The sequence below is a fragment of the Nomascus leucogenys genome, chromosome 24 (assembly GCF_006542625.1).
Source record: "Nomascus leucogenys isolate Asia chromosome 24, Asia_NLE_v1, whole genome shotgun sequence".
Taxonomy (NCBI): Eukaryota; Metazoa; Chordata; class Mammalia; order Primates; family Hylobatidae; genus Nomascus; species Nomascus leucogenys.
Window position 1 is genome coordinate 3,233,490 of NC_044404.1, and position 23,082 is coordinate 3,256,571.

General features: G+C 58.4%; 1 protein-coding gene across 2 annotated transcripts in view; it reads left to right on the forward strand.

Moving 5' to 3' along the window:
• Positions 1–13,641: 13,641 nt before the first annotated feature.
• SKI (SKI proto-oncogene) overlaps positions 13,642–23,082 on the forward strand; it is an 80,134-nt gene continuing 70,693 nt past the window's right edge. Inside the window, exon 1 of one of the 2 annotated variants that reach the window (XM_030805370.1) lies at positions 13,642–14,677. In XM_030805370.1, coding sequence (XP_030661230.1) covers positions 13,709–14,677 — 969 coding nt within the window. In that variant the 5' untranslated portion in view covers positions 13,642–13,708. The remainder of the gene's footprint in view (positions 14,678–23,082) is intronic. The other variant, XM_030805369.1, reaches the window with a different exon arrangement.

The following is a 23,082-nucleotide window of genomic DNA, read 5'->3' on the forward strand; positions in this document are numbered from 1 at the left end:
AGCTCACGGCCCATTGCTGGGAAGGCAGCAAGCCCCTGACAAGGAGAGGGTGACCGGGAGTCCCACTAGAAGGAGGGGGATACCCGGACGGGGAGGCCAGCCCTCAGGCCTGAGGAGGGCAGAACACTGGCAGGGGTCCCTGGCAGGGTCTCAGACTGTGCCCTCGAATCCTTAAGCAGGAGAATGGGATGGGTGGGGGCTCCCTGCAAGGGTGGTGCTGGGAGCCCAGTGTGGGGCAGACCCTGCTCTCAGGAAGAGTGGCCGAGGGGCCGTGGCCCTAGACAGCGGGTAGGGCTGTATCCTGCTGCTGATGGGGAGGGGTGAGGATGGGGGCAAGGGGCATCCATGCAGAGGTGGAGAGCAGGAGGTGAGGGGCTGGGCCCCTGGGATGGCTTGGCCTGCAGCCCCTCTGAGTAGCGGGAAGGTGGCTGTGGGCAGGTGCCATGGGTGACTGAAGGGTAGGGCCTGCATGAAGGAGCCCCTCGCTGCCCTGGGACCACTGGGCCCCTGAGGTCTGGCCCTCACACACGCCCTGCCCTCACCTGACCTCCCACCCCAACCAACCGTGTGCTTCAGTAGGTCCCAGGCTGCCCTGAGCCTCAGCGCGCTCTGGTCTGCATATGGCGGTAATGCCACCTGGCTCAACATGTCAAGGGAAACCAGCCCTGGCACCAGGGTCCCACAGTGCTGTGATGACTCATGAGGTTCTGCCACTGTAACCAACAGTGCCATGGCTCGGGCCCCTGGAAAGCACTGCGGGGATGGTCCCCCACTTCGAGAAGTGCTGGCTGAAAGCTTCGTGTGGTCAAGGACAGCATCCTTCTGCCCCCATTGTGTCCCCTGTGCCCACCTCATGGTGCTCAGTGTTGTGTGCCAAGTAAAGGACAGCAGCCAGGGCCTCAGAGGATGCTGGTGATGCCCAGGCCATGGCCGGGTCCCTGGCTCTCGCTCTGTCCCAACTGTTTGACACATAACCGCTTCAGCTAAGTCAAGAGTGAGCTCTGGCCTGGGGGTCCCGGGCTCGGTAAAGTGCCGAGGGCACACAGGGAGGTGGCGGCGAATGACTGGCATGGCGTGGCGTGGCGTGGCGTGGCTGCAGCCCTGGGCAGCTATGACCAGCACAGTGCACAATCCAGGTGGCACAGGATGCCCCCAGGACAGGGTCCAGTGGGTGAGGGTGGCAGGGCTGGGTGTCCACACTGGCTTTTCAATTCAGCACACGGCCCCCCAGGCTGGGCCTCACCAGTGACCCCCTGGCTGTCCACAGGCTGTGGATGCGTCCTCAGAGCCAGGCCATGGGCTGCTGAGGGTGTCGAGGCCTCTGTGCCCCTCTCTCCTTTGGGCCCATCGTCCTGCTGCTGCGCCCTCAGCTTCCAAGGTCCCTGTGGCGCTGGGCATGGGCCGCCAGGAGTCTCCTGCAGGAAAAGGAGCCCGAGAGAGCCAGCCTTGTCTCCCTAGCCTGGGACCTGGGCCAGGCCCTGTCACACTCTGGGTGTGAGCCCAAGGTGGGGTTGGGTGGACACCTGGCTCCCGGGATGGTCCAATGCCTGGCCCAGGCTGTCCAAGGCTGGGCAGCCTTATTGCTGCCCTACCTGGCTTCATCCCTGTGGGGAGTGGGCAGGAGCTGGGCTGTGGCTCTGAGTGGGGTAGTCAGCCGGCCACCTGCTGTCACCCTCTGGTTCCCAATGGCTGCAATGGCAGGACCATCCATGGCCCCCCAGGGGCAGGTGCCCTGCTCAGCACTTCCCATGCATCACCTCAGGTGACCCCAAGAGGCAGGCCCTGGCTCTGGGACCACCACCAGGAGGCTGACACACCCCCGAGGACACCCGGGCCTGGTACAGGTCAGGCAACTGATTTCACAGAAGACCCCATGGCGGGCGAGGGCTCTCCTGGGCAGAATGGCTCTGAGAGAAACAACAGGAAATGCAAACAAAACTGAAGGCAGCTTCCTTAGAAAGCCAGAAAATGGGCCGAGTGCAGTGACTAAAGCCTGTAATCTCAGCACTTTGGGAGGCCAAGGCAGGCGGATCACAAGATCAGATCGAGACCATCCTGGCTAACACAGTGAAACCTCATGTCTACTAAACATACAAAAAATTAGCCAGGTGTGGTGGCGGGCACCTGTAGTCCCAGCTACTCAGGAGGCTGAGGCAGGAGAATAGCTTGAACCCGGGGAGCCGAGGTTGCAGTGAGCCGAGATTGCAGCACTGCATTCCAGCCTGGGTGACAGAGCAAGACTCTGTCTCAAAAAAAAATAAATAAATAAAAATAAACGCTGGGTGCAGTGGCTCACGCCTGTAATCACAGCACTTTGGGAGGCCGAGGTGGGCGGATCACCTGAGGTTGGGAGTTCGAGACCAGTCTGACTAACATGGAGAAACCTCATCTCTACTAAAAATACAAAATTAGCTGGGCGTGGTGGCGTGTGCCTGTAATCCCAGCTTCTCGGGGGGCTGAGGCATGAGAATCGCTTGAACCCGGGAGGCGGAGGTTGCGGTGAGCCAAGATCGTGCCATTGCACTCCAGCCTGGGCAATGAGCAAAACTCTGTCTCAAAAAGAAAAAAGAAAACAGAAAGCCAGAAACTGCCGACCAGGCGTGGTGGCTCATGCCTGTGATCCCAGCACTGTGAGAGGCCAAGGCGGGCAGATCACCTGAGGACAGTAGTTCAAGACCAGCCTGGCCAACATGGTGAAACCCTGTCTCTGCTAAAAATACAAAAATTAGCTGGGCATGGTGGCATGTGCCTGTAATCCCAGCTACTATGGAGGCTTAGGCACGAGAATTGCTTGAACCCTGGAGGTGGAGGTTGCAGTGAGCCAAAATCACGCCGCTGCACTCCAGCCTGGGCAACAGAAAGAGATTCCGTCTCAAAAAAGCAGAAGAGCCAGGTGCAGTGGCTCATGCCTGTAATCCCAGCACTTTGGAAGGCCGAGGTGGGCAGATCATGAGGTCGGGAGATCGAGACCATCCTGGCTAACACGGTGAAACCCCGTCTCTACTAAAAATATACAAAATTAGCCGGGCATGGTGGCGGGTGCCTGTAGTCCAAGCTACTCAGAAGGCTGAGGCAGGTGAATTGCGTGAACCTGGGAGGTGGAGATTGCAGTGAGCCGAGATCGTGCCACTGCACTCCAGCCTGGGCGATGGAGAGAGATTCCGTCTTAAAAAAAAACAAAAAGAAACAAAGAAAACTAGAAATTTCAGGTCAGCACAAAAGAGAAACTTTAAGACATCTGTAGATTCTTCGCTTGGCAAAAGTCACTTTCTTGTTTTTTGATATATGATCTGAAGGCTGTAACATCCTACGTAACATGTAAGCTACATCCAGGAATTTTCATTGATAGTGTTTTCATTATCATTCAATCTAAAACATTTTGTGGTTTCCATTTTGATTCCTTCTTTAATTGATGACGTGTCCAAAGTATTTCGCAATGTCCCAGATAATGGTGATTTTTGATGGGAATGTGTATTTTTTTTTGTTATTTATTTTTATTTATTTTTTTGAGATGGAGTCTCACTCTGTCACCCAGGCTGAAGTGCAGTGGCGCGATCTCAGCTCACTGCAACCTCCACTTCCTGGGTACAAGTGATTCTCCTGCCTCAGCCTCCCAAGTAGCTGGGACTGTAGGCACATGCCACCATACCTGGTTAATTTTTGTATTTTTAGTAGAGACGGGGTTTCACCAGGTGGTGTCAAACTCCTGCCCTCAAGTGATCCGCCCACCTCAGCCTACCAAAGTGCTGGGATTACAGGTGTGAGCCACTGCCCCCAGCCTGTTATTTTTAGTTTGGAATTCTAGTGTGTTTCTTTATTTTAATAGTTACCAAAGAAATACAGATACATAGATAAAAGAAACGAAAAGAACTCCCAAAGTTAGTACAGTTTAAATATTGAAACTGTAGAATCTGTAGAAACTATTGTATCTGTAGAACTCACCAAGCCCTAGGTCTCCTTTGCTCCTCCATTACGGCCCTAGCATCAGCCTCTTTCAAAGCTTTCACCCATTTTTTTTTGTCTTAGCTCTCTCCACACTTCTAAATTGTGTGCTCTTGCTGCTCCTTCTTGGTTTAGCAGCTTTATACACGGTGAGATGTTATAAAGCTGGAGAATGAGGGTTTTGCTCTTATCCAATGCTCTCTGCCCCACCCTACCATCTCTTCTTCTGTCTTCCCAAATGAGCAGTTTCCTCATTTTTGTTTAAGTTGATGACTCTATTATAATTATGTACTATAACTCTCTGCTGACTCAAGTATTGAACTCTGCTTAGGTTTTCTCTTTGTTTTTCCTGGAGTTAGTATTGGCCTTGCTTTCTTCTTTCATCTGCTGAGTTTCCTCTGTGCCTATGGCCCATCCTACCTACATCTTCCAACAAGCCCTCCACGCAGTGTTTGATCTAGTCAGTTGCATCCTACCTTCCACTGGTTCCTTGTTTTCCTGGAGCCCTGTGTCCTTCTGGCTCAGTCTGGGCTGCTCACTCTCTGGGCTCCACGTCTAGGCTGGTGGGCAGAGATTTCCACGTCCCCTTCCTGGACTGGGACAGACCCTTCTTAGCTCTTATTGTTATGATGGAAGCCCAGTTCCAGATCCCATTCAGAAAGGGCCTGTGGCCATGACTCTGTCTCTCACTGGCCTTAACCAGCAGCCCTCAATGGACGTGAGACCAGGCCCAAGCCTCGCATTGGCAGTTTGGTTTCCACTGTTGCTTACCACTGTGGCTTGAGTGCTAGCTTCATTTCTAGCTCTGCACAGCGTCCTTCCTTATGCCTTTTTACAGGACATTTAAAAAACAAATCTGGCCGGGCAAGGTGGCTCACACCTGTAATCCCAGCACTTTGGGAGGCCGAGGTGGGTGGATCACCTGAGGTCAGGAGTTTGAGACCAACCTGGCCAACATGTCGAAACCTCGTCTCTACTAAAAAAATACAAAAATTAGCCGGGCATGATGGCAGGTGCTTGTAATCCCAGCTACTCAGGAGGCTGAGGTAGGAGAATCGCTGGAACCTGAGAGGCAGAGTTTACAGAGCCGAGATCGCGCCACTGCACTCCAGCCTGGGTGACACAATGAGACTCTGTCTCAAAAAAAAAAAAAAAAAAAAGGCCAAGCACGGTGGCTCACACCTTTAATCCCAGCGCTTTGGGAGGCCAAGACGGGCGGATCACAAGGTCAGGATATCAAGACCATCCTGGCTAACACAGTGAAACCCTGTCTCTACTAAAAATACAAAAAATTAGCCGGGCGTGGTGGCGGGTGCCTGTAGTCCCAGCTACTCGGGAAGCTGAGGCAGGAGAATCGCTTGAACCCGGGAGGTGGAGGTTGTAGTGAGCCGAGATCGCACCACTGAACTCCAGCCTGGGTGACAGAGCGAGACTCCGTCTCAAAAAAAAAAAGCAAATCTATTTTACCCAGCACGTGTTTGTGCTTGGACTAGGAAGGGGACCCTGCGCCATCTTGGCTGGAGTTGTAGCAGACGCTCTGTGTCCTGCGGCTCCCCCGCCCCGCCCTCAGTGCCCCACTGCAGGGCTGCTCGCAGAAGCCTCAGGTTGCAGCCTGCCCGACAGCTCAAGCTCAGCAGGGCCGAATGGAGAATGTGTACCTCCTCCTCCTAACATTGCTAAAAATAAAATTTGTATTTTGACACAATCTCAAGCTTATAGAAAAGTTGCAAGAATAGTACAGGAACTTTTTTCCCCTGAAGCATTTGAGGGTTTGTTGCCACATGGTGCTCCACCACACCCCAAAACAAGGACATTCTCCTGCACGCCCCAACACGGCTGTCCAAGGCGGGAAATTACGCGGAGTCAGACCCCGCTCTGGGCTTTCTGGTTGTCCCAGTAATATCCCTTGCAGTAAAGAGATCAGCCTGGGACCACACATTGCACTGAGTTGCCATCATGTCCTCTGTCTCCTTCGGTCCGGAACATTCCTGGGCCTTTCCCTGACTGTTCTTTGAAGCTTCCAGGCCAGGCCTTTTGGAGACGGTTCCCTGTGTGGCTTTGTCTGAGATGTCATCACAGAGAGACACGGATTGTGCATCTTTGGCAGGAAAGGAGCAGATGTGACACTGTGGTCTGCTCACCCCACCCTGTCAGGTGGGGCAGGATTCTGATGGATTCAGTATCAGTGGAGCCCACTGTGATCGCTCGGTTAAGGCGGGGTCTGTGTCTCCGCTGGAACTTACATTCTTTTTCCCTTTGTGACAAATTAGCATTTTGTGCAGGAGATTCCTCCCTCCCTCCCTCGTTCCTCCCTCTCTCCCCCTCTCTTTTTTAGAGACAGGGTCTCACTCTGTTGTCCTGGCTGAAGTGCACTGATGCTATCCTAGCTCACTGCAGCCTCGGACTCCTTGGCTCAAGCAATCCTCCTTCCTCAGCTTCCTGAGTTGCTGGGACCACAGGTGCATGCCATCATGCATAGCTACTTTTTGTTATTGTTGTTGTTTTATTTTTGAGACAGGGTCTTGCTCTGTTGCCCAGGCTGGCGTGTAGTGGCAACATGATGGCTCACTGCAGCCTTGACCTCCTGGGCTCAAGGGATCCTCCTGTCTCAGTCTCTCAAGTAGCTGGGACTACAGGCCTGCACCACCACACTTAACTAATTTTTAAATTTTTTGTAGAAGTACGGTCTCTATGTTGCCCAGGCTGGTCACGAACTCCTGGGCTCAAGCAACCGTTCCACCTTGGCCTCCCCAAAAGTGCTGGGATTACAGGCATGAGCCACCATGCCCAGCTGATACTTTCAAAATATGCAAATAGCTCTTTTTAAACTTTTGATTCATTAATATATTTTAATAAATATTAAAATATGTATAGACTCATGGTTTCCTATTTTATTTGATAATTATAACTCGTTACTATCATTACCATCTATTAATATCATTATTCTGTCTGATTTGGCAAACAGGGGCTGTGACTCAGTGCCCTCTCCATGTGACCCGGTATGCCTTATGTCTTGTCATTACTCTCTCTCCCTTCCCAGCCCTGGGGTCAGCCATCTCTCTCTTTTTTTTTTTTTTTTTTTGGTGGAGTTTTCCCTCATTGCCCAGGCTAGAATGCATGGCGCGATCTTGGCTCACTGCAACCTCCACCTCCCAGGTTCAAGCGATTCTCCTGCCTCAGCCTCCTGAGTAGCTGGGATTACAGGCATGCATCACCACACCCGGCTAATTTTGTATTTTTAGTAGAGACAGGGTTTCACCATGTTGGTCAGGCTGATCTCGAACTCCCAACCTCAGGTGATTCGCCCGCCACAGCCTCCCAAAGTGCTGAGATTACAGGTGTGAGCCACCGTGCCCGGCCTGGGTCAGCCATCTCTTTAAAGAACTCCGGTTCCTGGTCAGGCACAGTGGCTCATGCCTGTAATCCTAGGACTTTGGGAGGCCGTGGCGGGCGGATCCCGAGGTCAGGAGATCGAGACCATCCTGGCTAACATGGTGAAACCCTGTCTCTGCTAAAAATATAAAAAATTAGCTGGGTGTGGTGGCGCACGCCTGTAGTCCCAGCTACTCGGGAGGCTGAGGCAGGAGGATCGCTTGAACCTGGGAGGTAGAGGTTGCAGCGAGCCGAGATGGTGCCACCGCACTCTAGCCTGGGCGACAGAGTGAGACTCCGTCTCAGAAACGGAAACAAAAACACTTTGGTTCCCTTCAGTAAATGGAAATTGGAGCCAAGACTGGGCTTCCTGGTGCGCTCGCTGCTGCTGAGGTGTCCCTCATCTTGGTGGGCAGAGTGAGGGCTGATGTTTACACAAAACACATTTACATCAATAGCTTTCTTTATAAATATGGACATTTATGAGATCATGCAGGTATCGATAATTCCAATCCAACACCACATGCTTCCTTCCTCCCTTTCTGTATTTTAACATCGAGAAACTTGACTCTTGCTACCTTTAACTCATTTCCTGATTGGATCAACCTCCCTGCTCCAGTGCTGGTCCCTCACTCCCTTGGGCTCTGGCCAGGGCAGCTCCTGGGATGGCTCTGAGCCCTGGGTTCTACCCTGAGGATTCAGCTCCAGGTGTCCAGTGGTAAGAGGCTTTGCAGCCCCCCCTTAGGGCCCAGCTTCCCCCCACCCCCGCTCACTTGCTCTGACCCTTTCCTGTGCTTCCTTGGATCGCCTCCCAAGCAAAGCACTCGAACTCAAATCTTTGTCTTGGCTGGACATGGTGGCTCACACCTGTAATCCCAGCACTTTGGGAGGCTGAGGGGAGGAGTGCTTCAGTTCAGAAGTTTGAGACCAACCTGGGCAACATAGTGAGATCTCATCTCTATAAATAAAAAATTAAATAAAAGGCCAGGCACAGTGGCTCATGCCTGTAATCTCAGCACTTTGGAAGGCCAAGGCGGGCGGATCACCTGAGGTCAGGAGTTTGAGACTAGCCTGGCCAACATGGTGAAACCCCATCTATACTAAAAATACAAAAATTAGCCTGGCCAACATGGTGAAACCCCATCTATACTAAAAATACAAAAATTAGCCTGGTGTGATGGCGCACGTCTGTAATCCCAGCTACTCGGAGGCTGAGGCATGAGAATCATTTGAATGCAGGAGGCTGAGGCTGCAGTGAGCCGAGATCGTGCCATTGCACTCTAGCCTGGATGACAAAGCGAGACTCTGTCTCAAAAATAAAATAAAGTAAAATAAAAATCTTTGTCCCAGGGCCTATTTTTGGGGGAATCCAAAGTAAGACAGAGGTCTTTCTAAAATTTCTACCGGCCAGGCGTGGTGGCATAGCCTGTAATCCAAGCACTTTGGGAGGCCGAGGCAGGTGGACCACCTTAGGTCAGGAGTTCGAGACCAGCCTGGCCAACATAGTGAAACCCTGTCTCTACTAAAAATACAAAATATTAGCTGGGCGTGGTGGCAGGTGCCTGTAATCCCAGTTACTAGGGAGGCTGAGGCAGGAGAATCGCTTGAACCTGGGAGATGGAGGTTGCAGTGAGCCAAGATCGCACCATTGTACTCCAACCTGGGCAACAAGAGCGAAACTTCATCTCGAACAAAAACAAAACAAAATTATACGAAGCTGATGTTACTTGAGCAATATTTATTTTCACATTTGAAGGTTTCTTTCCCAGTAACTGAGCATGTTTTTGCCAATGGCAGTCTGTGCCTGGCTGCTACAAGGCCTTCCTTCTGCTTCCTGAGGAGGAGAGAGTGGGTGGCAGCAGGGCAGGGCAAGGCAGGGTGGAGCAGAGCTGGTCTGCGATGCATTTCCCCACCAAGGTTTCCGAGTTCCCCCAAAGCTTGGGGTACCCCTTGCTTTGCCGGTGTCTTCCTCTCTCTCCTCCTGGAGTGCCATCCAACTCATCTCCACACTGCTGGCTCCTTAAGGTGGGGGTCTCAACTCCAAGGCCAGCCTCCCAGGAGGCCTTCCCTGCCTAAAGCCAGCCCCAGCCACTCCATGCCTTTTGGGGATCTGAAGGACCTTGCTCCTGTACTAGCAGGTTTGTTGATTGACTGTTGTCTCTCATACCAGAATGGAACCACACGGGGCACAATCTGGTCTCCTTACCCCAATCCCAGTGTCTACAGTGGTAGGAGCTCATCAAATAAGGGGACAAACTCATGACTAGCTGACCAAGCCTGTCACCGTGGCAGGGGCCAGGGAGAAAGCTGGGAGGTCCCTGCCTTTGCCCGCATGCCAGGGCTTCTCTGGGCAGGCACCACGTCCATCCCACCCTACTCCACGCTGTGGCTGTGCCTGTAGCCTTAACCCGCTGCCTGCCAGTATGGTGGCCTGAGTGGGTGACTGGCCTGAGCAGCTGCTGGGCGGGGCTGGAGGGTGGAAGGCCGGTAGGTGGGAGACACCCCCCTACCCTCTTCCCTGCCAAGCTCAGGGAGAAAAGAGGACCCTGCTGGCTCCCTCTAGGCGTGGCTGCTCTGACCCTTGGTGGGGTGGGGTGGGTGCCTTCCTCTGGAAGTCCCGACATCTTAAGGGAAGGAAGTCTCAAGAGTCCACGAAGGAGGAGGTAGCTTCAGAGACCAGCTGGAGGCCCTCACCTGTCCCCGCACCTTCACTCTTCTGCACACCTATGGCTATTTCCCAGGGGTCCGCAGTCTGGACAAAGTGTTGGTCCCTGGCTAGGACCCTGCAAAGCCAGAGGCACAGACGGAAGCAGAGGCTCTGGGTGGGCACTGCCCATGCTAGGGGCCCTGCACAGAGCCCCTGGTCCACCAGAGGAGCCAGAGGAATTCTCTGCTTGATTGGAGACACTTCCTAGCAGGCCTGGCTGCAACCACCTTCTTTGAGTTACAGTTTGACTGAGTTCTGTGGAATTCAAATCCAGATGGAAGGAAGTGACAACGTCAAGTGCAACACTAGCTGTGTTTTTTTGTCCAAAATGTGGGCCAACAAAACTATCTCCAGGAAAACAAAGAAGTCCCTTTTCTATTTTATTTTATTTTATTTTTTTTTGAGACAGAGTTTCGCTCCATCGCCCAGGCTGGAGTGCAGTGGTGCAGTCTCAGCTCACTGCAACCTCCACCTCCCAGGTTCAAGCGATTCTCCTGCCTCAGCCTCCTGAGTAGCTGGGATTACAGGTATGTACCACCATGCCCGGCTAATTTTTGTATATTTAGTAGAGAGGGGGTTTCACCATGTTGGCCAGGCTGGTCTCCAACTCCTCATCTCAAATAATCCACCCACCTCAGCCTCCCAAAGTGGTGGGATTACAGGTATGAGCCCCTGCGTCTGAACCAAATATCCTTTTTTTTTTTTTTTTTTTTTTTTTAGATGGAGTCTCGCTCTGTCGTCCAGGCTGGAGTGCAGTGGCGCCATCTCGGCTCACTGCAAGCTCCGCCTCCCAGGTTCACACCATCCTCTTGCCTCAGCCTCCTGAGTAGCTGGGGCTACAGGCGCCCGCCACCACGCCCAGCTAATTTTTTGTATTTTTAGTAGAGACAGGATTTCACCATTAGCCAGGATGGTCTCTATCTCCTGACCTCGTGATCTGCCTGCCTCGGCCTCCCAAAGTGCTGGGATTACAGGCGTGAGCCACCGAGCCTGGCCTTTTTTTTTTTTGAGACAGGGTCTGTCTCAAAAAAAGGGTGTGTCCCTGTCACCCAGGATGAAGTGCAGTGGCTCAAGCACGGCTCCCTGCAGCCCCAACCTTCTGGGCTCGAGCAATCTTCCCACCTCAGCTTCTCAAGTAGCTGAGACCACAGGTGCAGGCCACCATGCCCGGCTAATTAAAAAAAAATTATTTTTTGTAGACAGGGTCTCACTATATTGCCCAGGCTAGTCTTGAACTCCTGGGCCCAAGCGATGCGCCTGCCTCATCCTCCCAGAGTGCTGGGATTACAGGCGTGAGCCACCCTGCCGGGTTAAATATCCCTTTTAAGGAAATGATCTTTTTACCCAGCTTTCTGGTGTGTGAACACACAGAGAAAGCCTGGCCTCCAATTGTGGGGGCCAACGGAGTGAATGGGAAGAGTCGGGGGACAGCGTGGAGTGTGAGGACAAGGAGACAACCCCCAATGTAGCGGAGAGAGGGAGTATGGAGCCGCCCTGGGGTCACGTACAGGTAGATCCTGGCTGCCTCTCTAGACACCTGCCCTGCCGCAGGTCCGGCCAAGACCTGCACAGGGACGCCGGGCCGGCTTAGGAACTGCGCCCAGGAGTGCTGGCTTGAGGCTGGTTCCAGCCTCCACTGGGGAAGTGAGGGGCAGGAGGTCCCAGCTGAAGGTCACTGAGGTTGCAGCAGCGTGGTCCTCTCGCCTCAGCCCAGCACCCAGGCCAGCTTGGGCACCCCCGGCCCGTGGGGAATGTCCCTCCGCCTCAGGCGAGCACAGCCGGAGCCCTGCCCCCTCCCCAAACACACCATTGCGTCCCTGCGCCCGCAGGCCTCGCTGGACGCTGCCTCCCCTGGAGACCACCCGGCCGACTGTCCAACTTTGGGGCCCCGGGCTTCCCGCTCCCCGCCCTGCCAGGGCTTGAGTCTCTCCCACTGCGTGGCCAGGCGTGGAGGACCGATCCGACCCCGATAGACGTCTCAGCGCTCCACGGCCCCGGGGGGGAGGTCAGGGGTCTCGCCGGCCGGCCCGCCGGGCCCCGCGGGGCCGAAATCCTGATAAGCCACCTGGCCGGGGTGGCTGGCAGACCGGCCGCGTCTGGGTCACCAGGCGCCGCCCCTCCCAGGCCCGAAGCCCCCGGCCCGCGCAGCAGGGACAGTCCGCCAGGGGCCGGCGGGCGGGGCGGGGCTGGCGCGGCCGGGAGACGCGGACATGGGCCACCAGGCCACCGAGGCACCGAGCCACGGCGCAGCGGGGGCCAATGGGCTGCGCCGCCAGGGTCACGCGGCGCGGTGCCCGTCTCGGCGCGGGGTCCCTGGGCGTGGCCGCTGTTCCCCTCGTGTGTGGGACCCCAGGTCACCATGTGGCTTCCCGGTAGTGTGTGGGAACCCAGAGGCGTCCGGGGCCTCCCCGCAGTGTGGTATCCCACCCTGGGAGAACCCCGGGTGCGTGGCGTGGCCCCCCGGCCGCCCCCAGCTGGTTTGCGGTCGTGGCGGGGGCCTGTGGGTTTCTGGGTCCCGGCGGCGGCGAGACGGGCGCCTTCCCAGCCGCGCAGGAAGCGGCCTCGGCCGGAAGGGGGGCCCCGGGCGCCACCGCCGCCTCCGCCTCCGCCCGCGCCGAGCGGCCGTCGGCGGGCGGGGCCGAGCGGGGCCGAGCGGAGTCGAGCATGGCCGAGCGTAGCCGAGTCCCGGCCGAGCGTAGCCGAGTCATGGAAGGGCGGGTCCGAGCGTGGCCGAGTCCCGGGCGAGCGGAGCCGAGCGCGGCCGAGTCCGGGCGGGGAGCGCGCGCGTTCCTGGAAGAGCCCGGCAGGGGAGCAGGTCACATTCTTGGCCAGCGCTAGGGCTGAGGCGGACGCACGGCAACAAACAGCGCGGGGGGCGGGGCCGGCGCGGGGCGGAGCGGGCGGCGCGGGGCGGGGCGGCGCGGCGGCGGCGTGAGCTCAGCGCCGGGCGCTCAGTCCGAGCCGGAGCGAGCCGCCGGGAGGATGTGCGCCGAGCGCCCCGAGCCCCGCGCCGCCGCCGCGCTCTGAGGGCCGCGGGCGAGAGGCGCCTCCGCCGCCCCGGAAGCCGGGCGGGCGGGCCGCGGAGCCGGCGGGCGGGCGGGCCGGGGGCCGGCGGCGGGCGCGACGCGGCCGGCCAGCGCCGCCGGGACGAGCCGGGCGGGCGCCGCGCGGTGGGAGGAGCGGGGCGGCGGCGGCGCGCCGCGCGAGGACGGCCCGGCGGGCCCCGCGCCCGCGCCCCCGCTCCTCCCGGGCCCCTCGGCCTCGGCCGCCGCGGCGATTCGCGCCTCGCGGCGCCGGCACCTGCCCGCGCGCCCCCCGCGAGCCCCGGGCCCGCGAGCGTTGGCGTTGGCGTTGGCGGCGCGCGCCGGGGCATGCCCCGCGCCTAGAGCCCGGGGGGCGCGCGGGGGACGCGCGGGGGGCCCGGGCGGCGGCGGGCGCGGCGCGGGGCGCGTGGATGTGGCGCCGGGCCCGGGCGGCGGCGGGCTCCAGCGGCGGGACCCCTTCGCCCCGCCCGCCTTCCCCTTCGCGCCCCCGGGCGAGGCCGCGGCCGTGATCGGCCGTGAGCCGGCGGCGGGGGGCGGCCGGGGTCGGGGCCGCGGGCGCCGCCGGGGCGCGCGGGGCGGCGGCGGGGGCCGGGGGGGCCCGGGCGCGCGGGAGCGGGAGCGGCCGGGGGAGCCGGAGCGCACCATGGAGGCGGCGGCAGGCGGCCGCGGCTGCTTCCAGCCGCACCCGGGGCTGCAGAAGACGCTGGAGCAGTTCCACCTGAGCTCCATGAGCTCGCTGGGCGGCCCGGCCGCCTTCTCGGCGCGCTGGGCGCAGGAGGCCTACAAGAAGGAGAGCGCCAAGGAGGCGGGCGCGGCCGCGGTGCCGGCGCCGGTGCCCGCAGCCACCGAGCCGCCGCCCGTGCTGCACCTGCCCGCCATCCAGCCGCCGCCGCCCGTGCTGCCCGGGCCCTTCTTCATGCCGTCCGACCGCTCCACCGAGCGCTGCGAGACCGTACTGGAAGGCGAGACCATCTCGTGCTTCGTGGTGGGAGGCGAGAAGCGTCTGTGTCTGCCGCAGATCCTCAACTCGGTGCTGCGCGACTTCTCGCTGCAGCAGATCAACTCGGTGTGCGACGAGCTCCACATCTACTGCTCGCGCTGCACGGCCGACCAGCTGGAGATCCTCAAAGTCATGGGCATCCTGCCCTTCTCGGCGCCCTCGTGCGGGCTCATCACCAAGACGGACGCCGAGCGCCTGTGCAACGCGCTGCTCTACGGCGGCGCCTACCCGCCGCCCTGCAAGAAGGAGCTGGCCGCCAGCCTGGCGCTGGGCCTGGAGCTCAGCGAGCGCAGCGTCCGCGTGTACCACGAGTGCTTCGGCAAGTGTAAGGGGCTGCTGGTGCCCGAGCTCTACAGCAGCCCGAGCGCCGCCTGCATCCAGTGCCTGGACTGCCGCCTCATGTACCCGCCGCACAAGTTCGTGGTGCACTCGCACAAGGCCCTGGAGAACCGGACCTGCCACTGGGGCTTCGACTCGGCCAACTGGCGGGCCTACATCCTGCTGAGCCAGGACTACACGGGCAAGGAGGAGCAGGCGCGCCTCGGCCGCTGCCTGGACGACGTGAAGGAGAAGTTCGACTATGGCAACAAGTACAAGCGGCGGGTGCCCCGGGTGAGTGGCCCCAGGCCTGGGAGCTGGGGAGGATGCGCTTGGGGTGGAGGCCCCTTCTGGACTACAGGCTCTGGTCTCCAAAGGCTGGGACCTGTGCTTCTGCCGTGCCCCATGTCTCAAGTCTTCGCTTTGTTTTAGGGAAATTCGGAGTGTTCCTATTGGCAGGGCCAGAGAGTTTGGTAGGAAGGCCCTCCTGCCCGTTCCCCAGGACGAGCCTGGAGTGCGGGCTGTGGCGGTGGGGTGGGGGCCAGGCCTGGTGTGTGGGGAAGGCCCACAGGCCCACAGTCATTGCCCAGATAGGAAGGCACAGGCCTCATGCTCCCGAGAAAGCGGCCTGCCCCAGGTCAGGGAAGTTAGCTCCAGCTGGGCCCCGGCCGGATGCCTCAGGCCCAGGTCCTCCTTGGGGTTGGGGTGAAGGTGGCTGTCCTCATCCCGAAGGCACCTAGCCTCGAAGACGGAGGGCTGCCTGCCTTTGGGCCCCAGGAGACAGAGCTTGGGCGAGGCGAGGCCTGGTTTTGTTACTGGTTCCCGCTCCCTGTTTGGTGCCTTGAAGTTTTGGGACACAGACACAAAATGAAGCCAGGTGTCCAGGCTACAGTGGCAGGGGCCCGAGACTTGGCGGCTCCAGCACTGTGCTGGTTGGTCTCCCTGGGCCTGCCAGGGACCAAATCCCGGAGTGCCCCGTGTGGGGTGAGGGCCACTTGGCACCCGGCTGAGGGCCTGGTCAGCAGGCCCCTGGGCCCGCGTGCTGGAGTTACTGGCGGCCTGCGATTTGCTTTGGACTCACCCATTTTCTTCTCTCCCTGTGAATCGCAGAGGGGTGCGCCGGGGAGGGAGGCTGCTGGCCTGGCTTGGTTGTTTGCCAGTTGGAGGATCTATGGGATCCAGCATGGGCAGCTCCCAGGCCACGAGGTGCCGAAATTATTCAGTGTGGTTCTCAGGAACTTTCCGTTGCATACCTCCCCAAGTATTTGTAACTTTTCTTTTAAATATCCAGGCTTATTAAATTGCACACACAGAATGCTGCATTGGCTCAGTTATTCTTGGGAGGCCTAATTAATTCAGCTATTGCATCAAACTTTTTTTTTCTAAATCTGTGAATAGATGCTCCAGCCCGGTTTTCTCTGGGCGCCTCTCCAGCAGAGTGTCAGATCGTGGGGAGGAGGGGCTGTGGATGGAAGCGAGGGACTGTCGCCTCTGCTCGGAGGGGGCTGCGGGAGGGTGCTTGTGTGTGTGCATGTGTGTGTGCATGTGTGTGTGTGTGTGCGCGCCCGTGTGTGTGTGCGCTGCTGACCCTGCCAGGCCAGGGCTCAGGTGGCAGCCGCCTGCAGACCTGTGGGCTGGGGAAGGGTGCTCGTGGCAGAGCTGCAGACAGACGTAACAGGCTGGGGCTCTTCGTGTCACACGGGGAGTTGGCTGGGGTGGGCCCGATGGCGCTCCCTGTGGGCTGGGGCCTTTCTTTTTGGGGTGGCCGCACCCTCGTCAGTGCCTGTGGCTGGAGGAAGCCACGTGTCGGGGGGATTGTGGGCTTGTGCGGGCTGCGGAGTGGGTCACCTGTGGCCAAGGCCTGAGCTGCTGGGACACGCACGTCACTGCCTCCAGAGCTGATGGCAGAGGATCTTGGTTGAGCAGGGTGTGTCTGCGTTTGTTTTTGTCCGACTGTGGGTCATGTGTGTGCTTGCGGTCTTTCTGTCTTCCTGGGCTTTGCTGGGGGGCCATTGGAGTGGCCAGCAGGGCCTTGTTGTCACAGCTGACACAGAGCAGGGCCCAGGCCACCCGGCTTCTCTCTCCTTGTGGTCGTGAGCATTGGGGTCCTTGGGCCGCCATAGAGACAGGCCAGACAGGCTCTGGTCATCTCAGCGGATGGCGCCGACCCACCTTTCCCTTTTGAAGTCCCCAGCACTGCTCTGAAATCTCATTTACCCATTAAAAAGCAATTCCCAGGCCATACTGACGACGTGCACGGTGTAAGTGACTGGGTCCTCCAGGCCTGAGTGGCAGCCCCACAGCCTGGCCCTGGCAGTGGCGTCCTCCACCTGGCTCCCTGAATGTTCACCAGCTCCTGCGGGTTTTCCTCTCCTCATGCTCCTGGGGGTGGGGCACCCATCCTGCCCGTGTCACCTCCTGCCTTATGTTCTTGACGTGGGATGGCGGCCAGGGACTCTGCCCTCGCTCAGTGCCTGCCCTCTGGGCTCTGTGACTGTGCGGTTGGGAGTTCTGGGCTGCAGGATCCCCTTAAGTCTCCTCAGGACAGCCGTGTGCGTGTCTCTGTGCGCACGGGGCGACACATGAGAAAGGAATGTGGTCTTAGGGTGGGCGTGGACCCGCAGTGCCCAGACCCCACTTGTCCTAGAGGGAGTGGCCTGGGAGGCCCCGCCTCTGCCCTCGCTGGCCGCTGTTTGCTCCTCCCACTCGTGTCTTGACAGCTTATTCTCGGGATATGTTTTGATTTCTTCACTTCCTTTGTAGCTTATTTTAATATTTTTGATCTGCTGAAGATGAGGGCAGAAGGAACAAAGAATGTACTGGAACTCTCTTTGCAGGGCTGCTGCTCCCAGCAGGCCTTCGGGCTCTGCCGAGCGGGAGGGAGCTGAATTGCCTTCCGGGTGTTTGTGGCCAGGCCAGGGCCGGCTCTCCTGCCTGAGTGGGCTGGGTCAGCGTCACTCTGCTACCCATGGTGGGAGGTGGGAGAGGGCGGAGATGTTCCCGGGTCCCAAACCAGGTGGGAGGCAGGGCTGCAGCTTCCGCCTTGGAAGCCTCCTGTGACAGCGGCTGTGCTTGAGCCCCTGGCCTGTCGGCAGTGCGATGGCAGCGTGGGGGCAGACAGTCTTCTTCCAGATGCCCCCTCATATCACGGGGTTACAGAGGAAGCCTCCGCTCCTGTCCAGTGGCTGTCGGGCCCGGCCAGCTTCCTGCTGCTGTATCTTGGAGGACCATGTGGGCTGCGTGGGTGCTTGGCGAGTCCCCTCTTAGGGACCCTGGGACTGCTATCCTTGACAGGGGGCCTTGTCTCACCTCCCCACTCGGTCCCACACTGGCTTTGTGACCTTGGACAAGTTGCTTAACCTCTCTGCCTCAGTGTAAACTGGGGACTACTGTTTGTTGATCTTGGGCGTTATGTTTTGAGTAGTACAGGTGGGGCACAGATGGGTCATTGTGCTGCTAGGAGCACTTAGCCAGGAGACTGGAGCCTCTGAGCCTTCCCTGCTCCCACCCCTCTTTCTTCTTTCCGGTCGGCTCGCCTCCTTCCTCGGGTTCTCTGATAGCCGTAGGACTCCATTGGACTACATCTTTTTGTCAGTATAGACAGCTGTCAGAGACGGAGACAAAATGTGGCAGTTGGAGCTGCCGCTTGGCCTGCTGCCTGGGACGCGGCCCCTTGTCCCGCAGAACGTCAGCCAAGCGCTTTCCGTGCAGGCTAACAGGGTGGTGGGTGCCTCCCTTGGGCCATGGCAGGCTCCTGCTCCAAGGTGGGGGGTCCTGCTCCTAGGGGGCTGGGGTCCTCCTCTGAGGGGGCCGCGGTTCCTGTTCCAACAGGCCTGGGGGGTCCTGTTCCCAGGGGTCCAGGATCCTGTTCTGAGGGGGCCAGGGTCCTGTTCTGGGCCGGGGGTCCTGCTCTGAGGGGGCCAGGGGTCCTGTTCCTAGGGGCGGTGGGCTGCCCGTGTGAGAGCTGTTCTTCACCTGCCACGTGCGCTCTGGGCGTTCTGGTGACTGGAGAATTTGGGTTGTGTTAGAGTGTTGTTGCTCTGTCCTGCAGATGCCTGAATTCCCAGGGGTCTTGCAGGTCGCCTTGCCCTTGCTCTGTGTGGGCTGGCGTGGGTCTTAGTGGGCTGCGGGTTGAGGGTCGCTTGGTTGGGAAGCTCTGTGTGCCGCAGTGGAGGGTCCGCGACGGGGGTTTTCTGATCCCTCGTGCCGGGCTTTTGACCCGTGTCACTGCATGGCTGCCCCTGGCCCCAGGCAGCGTTTCCTCAGGCAGGTGCCCAGCCAGGTGGTCGGGCTTGAGAGCTTTGAGTCTTGAGGTCTGTTCTGGGGAATGACTGTGCTTGTGGAGGCCAGGAGGGGTTGCTGGGCTTGGAGAGCCTCTGCGGGGAGGAGTTGTGTTTTGCTGTTGGCTGTTTTAAATTGAAATGATCACAGGAAGGGACAGCATCAAGAGTTTCTTTCTCGGACACCCCTCACTCAGCGCAGTGGCCGTGTGTGGGTTTGGGGCTGTGCTCTCCCAGACACCCTCAGGTCCGGGGAGCACTTCGGGGGCTATCTGTCCCTTTGTCCACCGACTTCCTTTGGAAAAAGCGTTTGCTGCGAGTGTTTTTCTCCAGCTTTTCATGGGGTTCCATGTGGTCTTGGGCCATGCTCTGGGGTCAGGCTCCCGGCAGGCCCTGGTCCCTGTGCAGAAGGCCAGGGTCTGCAGGTTTGGGCTGGTCTGCCCCCTAGGTGAGGGTTCCGGAAAGACGGCTGGCTGCTGGGTCTTCTCAAGCAGGGGAAACAGCAGCTCGAGAGTGGTTCTTGGCCTCTGCCCACCCCAGCTGGCTGTGCACGGACTGGGGAGGGCATGGGTGGCTGCCCCCAGGTGGCTTCTGCAGGGAGCAGAGCCTAGTGGTCATTTTCCCGGCATGGTCTGTCATCCATCTGTCTGGGACCCCTCTGGGAGCTGGGCTGTGTCCCTCGCCTTCTGGGGCAGCAGGGTCACCGTAGGGGGGCGGGTCCCCTCTTTCAGCATCTTGTTTCTCTCAGCCGTCTCTGCGGCTGATTTGTGCAATGTCTGTCTGTCTGAGTCTCCGGGTGAGGGCAGACAGGATATGGTGCGAGGAAGTCTGGGGTAAGTGCGAGCCGAACCCCGCCCTAGAGTCTCCCGGGGTTGTGGGGCCTTCACTGCTGCTGGCAGGGCCTCCAGAGAGAAGGCGGCAGTTCCGGGGCCTGGGCCCTGACTGTCTGGCAGGAGGTGTCCACGCCGGCGGCCCGGCTCTCTGTGGCAATAATGTGTCTCTTTCTAAGGATTGCGAAAGTTGAGGGAGGATTTCTCCACTGGAAGAATTATGCAAGTTTCAACTGAAATGTTTTTAAAAAGTTTCTTTGTTTTGAGTCAAAATACAGAGGGTGAATTACTTCCCTAATATCTGGGAGAGCTGAAAAAGAAGGCCCCCATCCTTGTTCTTCAGGGCTCTTCCCCTCCTGAGCAGTGGTCACCAGGCCAAGGTGTCATGGAGGGGGGCTGCCCGGGGACCAGCTCTTCACACCTGGCCTCCAGAGCCAGGTAGGGCGGCTCCTTCCTGCCCTGCCCTGGCTGTCACCCTTGTGGTCTAGAGCAGGGTTTTTTTTTGTTGGTTTGTTTTGTTTTTTTTTTTTTTGAGACAGAGTCTGTTTCTGTTGCCCAGGTTGGAGTTCAGTGGTGCGATCTTGGCTCACTGCAGCCTCCGTCTCCTGGGTTCAAGCGATTCTCCTGCCCCAGCCTCCTGTGTATCTGGGATTACAGATGTGTGCCACCACTCCCAAGTAATTTTTTTGTATTTTTAGTAGAGATGGGGTTTCACCATGTTGGCCAGGCTGATCTCGAACTCCTGACCTCAAGTTATCTGCCCACCTTGGCCTCCCAGAGTGCTGGGATTACAGGCATAAGCCACCGTGCCTGGCCCCTGGAGTGGGTTCTGCCACGGAAGGCATCCCAGGGGTCTGCGGGGTGGAGGGGTCGCCCCTGCCCTCCCACCTGTTGTCTCGAGGCCTGGTTGCCCTCTGCAGACCAGGTGCCATGCCAGGTGACCCTCAGGAAGCTCTGGCTCACCCCGGGGGCTGGGGGCCATGATAAGCAATAGCTCTTAGGTGCTGCTGCTTTGTGAATATGAGAGAGAGTTCCAGAAGGGCCCCACATCCCAGAGCCTGTGTGTTGGTTTCACTGTGTGGTACTTGATGTTTTTCCAGGCTGCCTTGCTGGGGTGGGCTCGATGGGGGGCCCAGGGAGCCTCCAGCTCTGGGGACATGCTGCCACATGAGCCTGCTTATTTACGAAAATGAAGAACCAGGACTCGAGTGTGAATTTTAAATGAGATTGTGGACGATAGTAAAATCCAGACTAGGACCAGATGGACCGAGCACCTGCGTTGGCCATGGCCCGGAGATGGCGTGGTGGCGCCTGGTCCTCAGCATGTGTCCTGCCTGCCGCCTAGTAGGCCTTCACTTGAAGTGCTTGTTCCTTTGAGTAATGCTCCTGTCTTTTGTTTGGGTGGAAACAGATAAAGGGGGCTTTGAGAGGCGTCTTGGCGTGAGCCTGGGAAACGGCCGAGATTCTGTTTGCTGCTTGGTGTTCGTGTCTTCTCTGATTTTACTCTTTTCACTCATAAAGATGGAAGGAGTGCTCTGCCTCAGTGCCTCTGCAGCTGCAGATGCTGAATTGGGGTGTCTAGGCCTGCCTCTTGGGCTGGCACACCCGGCCCTGGTCAGGCCTTCTTGGGCTGCCTCTGCTGGGGTCCTTGTCTCATTGGCCATGGGGGTTGTTGCATGTGTGGTTGTGTTGCCGGCTTCAGGTGCTAGGGTTAGGGGCGCCTGGTCATGTCTGGGTCCCCAGTTTGGGGGCCAGATTGAATAACTCACTGAATGACTCAGTGGAGCTCTGCAGGCACTGGCAGTCAAGGTTTATTGGCAGGTCCATTCTCTGGCTAGAAGGAGAATGCTGTTTCTTCTCTTTCACCATTTTTTTTTTTTTTTTTTTGAGACGGAGTCTTGCTCTGTTGCCCAGGCTGGAGTGCAGTGGCGTGATCTCGGCTCACTGCAACCTCTGCCTCCCGGGTTCAAGCAGTTCCCCTGCCTCAGCCTCCTGAGCAGCTGGGACTACAGGTGCCTGCCACCACGCCTGGCTAATTTTTTGTATTTTAGTAGAGACGGGGTTTCACCATGTTGGCCAGGATGGTCTCCATCTCCTGACCTCGTGATCTGCCCACCTCGGCCTCCCAAAGCATTGGGATTACAGGCATGGGCCATTGCGTCCGGCCATTGTTCCATCTTTGGAAGAAATTGGTTCACTGTCTTCTGACCTGGGGTGCTTCTACCCTGGTTCCATGTTGAGGGCTTGGAAGTTGCTGGAATATTACCGTTGGCTGGTGAGGCTGAGCGCTGATGCTCCTCCCAGCTCTCAGTCCTGCCTGGACCGACTGCGGCTTCTGCTGGAACGTCGGTGGCTGACTTAGAAGGAAACAGCTCCTGTTCTAGGCTTCCTGCAGGCCCCACGGTGCTGCTTGTTTCAGAGAAACGCAGCTCAGGCTGGCGGCCTCAGGTGGGCATGGGTGGCAGGGGGTGCCATCACCCAAATCAGAGGATCTTTCTCTGTCCTGAGCGTTCCACCCCAGGACCCAGGGCAGTAACTGGGTTCTTGTGTGGCCCTTCCCGACCAGACCTGATCCCTGAGCTGCGTGTGTGAGGTGATGGTGACTCCACGACAGCTTGTGTGCCGTTATGGGGGCACCTGGGGATTGGCTGACCTCACCAGGAAGTGTGTCAGGAGTGGGTGAGGGGCGGTGGGAGGGCAGGGAGCACCCAGCAGGTGTCCAGCGGTGCTGGCGCTGCCTCTGTCTCTCTGTCCACGCCCTGCCTGTATCTGGAGCGGCTTAGGTGCTCCCTGCGGAGCTCCCTGCAGTGCTCCTGGCTGCTGTGGTTCCTGAAGGCCGTGGCTGTGCCGGTGGTTTCCTTTGATGTCAGTCTTCTACAGGGGAAACCATATTGCCAGGAGAGCCAAGTGTCTGCTAATTACATTGTGTTCTTCTGCCCAGGAGTAAACCTGTAAGTGATGAGAATAAGAAGCGGCTGTCAGCCTGCAGACCTGCCCTCACCCTGCCCTGGTTGGGGTGCTGCCTGCTGGGAACACCTGGTCCAGCTGTTGAGAGGAGGCTGACTGGGTGCACAGTTGTTGCAGAGTCTGATGCAGGCTCTCTCTGCCGGGAAAGTAACATGGAAACATTGTTGCTTTTACTATGGATTAGATGTATCTCTGCCCAGATACAGAAATGCTCTTGGTTTCTTTTTTTGGAAATAAGGCCCATAGGTTGGGTCCTTCTTGCCCTGTTGAGGGAACGTGTCTGTCCTTAGCGTGGAGGCCAGTCTGGCCGGGTGCTGAGCTTGTCCTGCAGAACACGTGTGAACACCTCATCCCTGAGGGCCCCGGGAGGCTGGCACCCTCTGTGGGAGGTCTGAGGTTGGCCCATTTGACCCTATCCAGGACGGGTTACTTAAGGAGTCCAACGGGCTTTGAGAGGCTGATCACCCTCGCGTGGCGGGCGTCTCTCCCCGGTGCCCTCCCGCCTGGTGCTGTCAAGGGCTTCTCTGTGCCAGGTGCTGGGCTGTGGCTGCCCACGGTCCAGGCAGCTCCAGGGTGGGCATCCGTGGCTCCCTCCCTCACCAGCTGGCCTTGGGAGGTCTGT